The following is a 6,000-nucleotide window of genomic DNA, read 5'->3' as shown; positions in this document are numbered from 1 at the left end:
CGTTATTAACACAGAATGTCCTTAATAGAGCAGGGACCAGCTCTATACATAATATGGGTGGCTATTTAAAAATGAAAAAACAACAACAATATATGCCCCATTTTTTTGCACTGTGCAATATATTACAGCATTGAAAAAAGCTGTTAATGAATTTCAGAGGTACGGCTTAAAGATGATATTTTACAAAAACAAATGAAAACGTGAAAAGCAATAAAATTATGTTAATATTTACAATAAGAAATGTTCTGCTCCCCTATTTTGTGCACAGGGGAGTAATTTGACTCCCTGATAAATCCTTATCCTGCTCAAGTTGGAAGTTCAAAAAACACACTAATTAGAAATGAAAATTCTTAGGGGCCGAATGATCAATGTCTGGCGGACATGATACGCTGTAGCGTATCATGTCGGCCAGACATTGCTGAATGCTGACAGCATACGCTGTCGGCATTTAACATTGCACAAGCAGTTCTGGTGAACAACTTGTGCAATGCTGCCCCTGCAGATTCGCGGCCAATCGTCCGCTAGCAGGGGGTGTCAATCAATCTGATCGTATAGGATCGTGCAAATTGATGTCCGCAGCCTCAGAGCAGGCTGACGAGTCAAGGAGTAGCGGTCTTAAGACCGCTGCTTCATAACTGCTGTTTCTGGCGAGCCTGAAGGCTCGCGCGGAAACAGGGGCATCAAGGGCAATTTGGCCCTTGATAAATCGGCTCCTTAGAATTTACCCAACCTCTTTTTCTTGGGTATATAAGATGAGCAAAAAAAGGGTTTGGCAGGGAATTTTTAAAGTGTATTTATTTTTTAGTATTTATTTGTATAGTAATAATTAATTATTAATCTAAGAAACAAATTAATGACTGAGTAAAAGAAAGCATTTGTGTGGATGTAAACTTAAAGAGTAGAATGAATGAAGGATTGTATATTTTGTATTAAATGGTATGCAGCATTTAATGAAGGGTTTTAAAATGTTGCTTTTTCATTAAAGCCCTGAGTCCAATTTATTGTTCTTTATTTTTTGCTATTTAAGAATGTCAAGGTGTCATGCAGAGATGCAAAAAATGTGCAAACGTGTGAAAGGAAACACATTATTAAAACTGGTTGGCCTGTTTTGTGAAAACATCAATAATAACTATTTCTAAATGCAATCATTCTGTGCAAAGTTTATCGCATCTTGAATTTCATTGCTAATAGTTACCTAACTTTTATTTATTAGCACCTTCAAAAATGATAACTCGTACAACCTATATCAACCAAAAGTGGAAGTTCTCTGTAAATAATATTCGATTTGAACCCACAACATGTGGATATATCAATACATATATACTTTATAATATATATTCATATATATTAATATATAATTTTTTAACCTTTTACTAAATTTGGTTCACTCAATTCCCATTCTATGTCAGTCACCCTTCATTAGAAATAGGAACATATTTCTTGTTGCCTGAATGACCTAACAGGATTGTGAGCCCTTGATTTTTCCATTCTTACAGTTGCCATAGTTCTCTTTGGTTGGATAAATTATCCTTGGTTGTGTGACGTTTCATGCTTTCTTTTTTTTTCATTTTACAAAAAAAAAAATTAAAAATAACTAAAAACAGGCAATTTCTTTAAGTTCACTGGAGATGGCGCAAACAATTTCTTTTGTTTTATGCCTCTTCAATTGCAGGCACAGAAGGAAGATAATGCAGCGTCTGATTTGCGTGGGATGTTGAAGCTTGAAGTGCACCCAGACCAGCATTTACTGCAAAACTGGTTACTGATGGGACTGAAGGACAGCTTGTACCAAGCTTAGTTTGAATGTTTGATCTGCCATATGGGTACATCTTTCGTTCCATGTTTAAAGATCGAGTTTGTGCATTCATTCCATCAACTTTTCCTTCGAGAAAGTATGTTAACATCTCCCCTTTTCCCTTGACGCTGACTTTGCCACGGCAAATAAATTCATAGTTGCAACTCTTGAGAATTCGATGGACCTCTTCGGTTACCTACAAATGAAGTAAAATATTTAATGTATTTATGTATACAGCTTCTGATATGGACTTGAATTTACAATGCGGATTAAAAACCATTGAAGTTTTAGAAACTGTATAGATGTGAGGCCCATTTTTAGGACAGAGTGAATTTATTTTCTTGAAACTCCTTATTCAAATTCTATTTTTTCTTTAACTTGATTTAAAGAGGTAAAGGAAAAAAAAAAACTTTGAAAAATGTTAACAGAAAAATACTATTTGACTGACTGTATTTTATATAAAAGAGGTATTAATGATAGTATAACGTTGAATTACTTATTTATGTACATAAGATATTTTTGGTCATTAACAATATTAATAATTGCTATGTTGTGTCGTTGCTAAGCAATGGTTTTTTTTCTTTAGAAAGTCATTGTTTTATATTTTGTCACTGTATTTTTTTTCACATATTATTCTTTTGCATTGCATCATTTTTTTTGTGGCCATATCACATACTGTAACACTCTTTTCTCATGCACACCCACACTACTTGACACTTACTGTCTTCATCTTGGCCAGTTTATGATTGGTGTTTCTTGGGTGTGTTTCATTTTAGCTATCTGAGATTCTGCCCATGTGTTACTGACCTTTTGCCTGACCTCTGACAATTCTTCACCTAGCTCCTGGATTTGTTATTATTGTATACTGTTGCTAGCCCTGCCTGTCTATGAGAATTGTCTATTAAAGGGACACTGAACCCAAATTTTTTCTTTTGTGATTAAGATAGAGCATGCAATTTTAAGCAACTTTCTAATTTACTCCTATTATCAATTTTTCTTAGTTCTCTTGCTATCTTTATTTGAAAAAGAAGGAATCTAAGCTTTTTTAGTTCAGTACTCTGGGCAGCATCTAAACTTACATTCTTGCATTTCAAATAAAGATACCAAGAGAATAAAGAAAATTTGATAATAGGAGTAAATTAAAAAGTTGCTTAAAATTTCATGCTCTATCTGAATCACGAAATAAATCATTTGGGTTCAGTGTCCCTTTAAGTATATCACCTATCAGGCAGGCCATGTCCTTGGCCTTATTTATGGCTAGATTAAGAGTGGAATGCTATTTAATGCTCCCGCTCGTGCTTTAAGTCTTGAGCGCATTAGGTAGCGCTCATATTATAAGGGGAAATTAAAAAGTTTTCGCTCTGTAAAAGGCTGAACTTCAAATATTGTAATTGTGTTAATACATTCCCTTATAGAAGTCAATAGAGTGCGAAAAATAGAAAAAAAAGCACCTTATTAGCTCGTAAACCTGATCGTGTTTACTCAACTCAGCTAACCCAACATTAAAATATCAATCCACAGGATGCACTCTCTGACTTTAGAATGTTCAAATTATATTACTGTGAGCTGTCACCCCTTCCTCAGACAAAAGAAAAGTGAACAAAAACAAATTTAACAACATAAGTGAACGCCTCTCATCAGTGTACAGCCTATCACAAGGCTGACCTAATAAACTCACATCAGCTGTGCATATTTAAAAATACTAAACGGTGTACAACATATTATCATCATATGTGCAGTGTTAATAGCATTTAACTAAATATCCATTATTGTCACAGTGTATAATAGTGTAAAACATAAGATACATGGGAATCATATCTTAATGAATAGCATAACAAAATTTGACTACGTTCTTTCTTAATACAGATAATCCCTAACAATTGACAGAACACATTAAGCGTGTATCACGATGTTCACTGGTGTATGGCTGTTATCCTATCCTGACGTCATCAATAAGCTGTTGTGTCCATAGTTGTTATAGCAACCAACCAAGCTTTTAAAGTAGTGTAACACTCTTATTCAATAAACCCCTCAAATTTATACAGGGGGATCATGCTATACGTGAGTGTGTGCAAACACACTAAAATTGCTTGTATAAATATGCTTCCACCTTATATACCCGACGAAGTCGGCATGAAACTGACTATAAAAAAGGGGGTTTATATTGCTCATGAAAGTGTTGCGCAGCCTCACATATACGCTAGTCATCTGTATCTGTGTAAATACATCTGATGTCAATGTCAACTGTGTAGTAATAATGCTATACTATATGATTTAAATGTAATGATGAACATGATCACTAATGTGCCTAGATACAGTGTTATAATATTGTCTATATCCTCCATTCTTTAAATATATATCTGGCTTGCAAGCTTTATCATATCTGTTCATGATATCTAGTATCTAGACTACAGTATAGTGTAGATAAAAATTCCTTACAAAAACAAACAAACAATAATAATAATGGTGCTAATTAACGAAAAATGCACTGGTAGATGAACTGCTAAAAAAACTAACCTCACATACATAACCAAAACTTATAACATATAAATAAAGTATGACCTACTAATATTTATCCTAAGTAATGTGGCCATACTGCTCTGCCAAATAAAAACAAGTTATATAGTACAGTGAATATAATATAATTAATATAATATATTCTATATCACCCTGAACCCAGATCTATCTATCCATATATAACTCATTATGTAAAAATAGGTGCTAAACAGAAGATTTTGTGGTAAGTTATAGGACATTAATCACCCTCTCCAAGAACTTTAAATTTAGCCTCCAACTGCAACAATGTATTGCTCCTATCACCTCCTCTTGGGGAGGGGGGGATAGGAACATGATCTATCAATATGAACCTACGATTTTTAACAGTGTGCTTCTTCTCCATAAAATGTCTGGCTACTGGCTGAACCATTTTCCGTGTGTTGATGGCTGACCTAATCGCACTCCTGTGGATGGCCATTCTTTTCTTGATGTCATCAACGGTCTTACCGATGTAAAAAAGTCCACATGCACAGTTCAATAAATAGATGACAAATTTGGTAGTGCAAGTGAGGTTATGTTTGATCTCAAATTTCATATTAGCATGGGGGTGTCGAAAGGTCATCCCCTGGATCATGGATCATGGAGTTGCGGACCTAAAACATGCTATTCATGTTTGTTTCATATAGCATTGTGTTTGATCTGTCTTCATCAATAGATACCTAAGATTATGGCCCCTCCTATAGCCCATCATAGGTGGATCCATATTGCAAAAAGATAGAGTAGGATCAGATCTCAAAATATCCCAGTGATTCCTTAGAAAGTTGCTCAGAGTACCAATAACCGGTGAATATATGGTAATCATTGACATTCTATTCTCTACTTTAGTTCTCTTGGTCTTATTTAATAATTCATTCTGCGTTAACAGTTCAATCTGTTTGTGGGCATCCTTTATTAATTCATAAGCATATCATCTTTTGAAAAATTGGGCTGTCATATCATCAAGATGACCCTTTGACAAAGACAACAATGGCTAAACATGTTAAGGGATTGTTAGGGAACTGGTGAAGAGTCATAGGAACTCCTGTGTTTTAATGAGCCATAAGATGAAAACAAGTATCTACTTTAAATTATCTTGCTGAGTAATATCGCTATTATACTATCTACTATCTACTATCGCTATTATATTATACTATCTACTATCTACTATCGCTATTATACTATCTACTAGTTGATAAACCTGCCCAGAGGGCAGTCTAATTATTTTTTAAACTACAGATGTAGAAACAAAGTATTTTGTAACTCTTCTTTTATATAAAAATGTAAGCTACAGGTGTAGCAATACTATAATTTTAATGGACTACTATCTTAAATATATTAAAAAATATTTTCTATATAATAAACTACAGATATAGACACACTCTAATTGGACAAACTACTGTCCTAAATAAATACAACATTTCTTCTCTTTAAATTATATCTACTTTAAGTATATTTCTTTATATAAAACATTTTTAAACCCCTACATCGCAATAAACCTATTTTACTTATTAACCCTTTAAACTGCCAAAACCCACAATGCAAATAACTATTTAAATAACTAAGAACAGTGCACTAGCCTAACACCCCCTAACCTAACAACCCCTAACCTAACACCCCATTAAATAAACCCAAATTACCTAAACTAATACATTCTAGCCATCTGGTTGGTC

The 6,000-nt window shown here is 33.9% G+C and overlaps 1 protein-coding gene across 1 annotated transcript in view; it reads right to left on the bottom strand.

Moving 5' to 3' along the window:
- Nucleotides 1-1,652: 1,652 nt before the first annotated feature.
- The window catches only part of ADCY1 (adenylate cyclase 1), a 720,437-nt gene continuing 716,089 nt past the window's right edge, over nucleotides 1,653-6,000 (bottom strand). The window contains exon 20 of the mRNA XM_053715756.1: nucleotides 1,653-1,991. Coding sequence (XP_053571731.1) covers nucleotides 1,653-1,991 — 339 coding nt within the window. The remainder of the gene's footprint in view (nucleotides 1,992-6,000) is intronic.

This window comes from Bombina bombina, chromosome 5 (genome assembly GCF_027579735.1).
Source record: "Bombina bombina isolate aBomBom1 chromosome 5, aBomBom1.pri, whole genome shotgun sequence".
NCBI lineage: Eukaryota > Metazoa > Chordata > Amphibia > Anura > Bombinatoridae > Bombina > Bombina bombina.
This window is presented reverse-complemented; position numbering and strand designations above follow the sequence as displayed.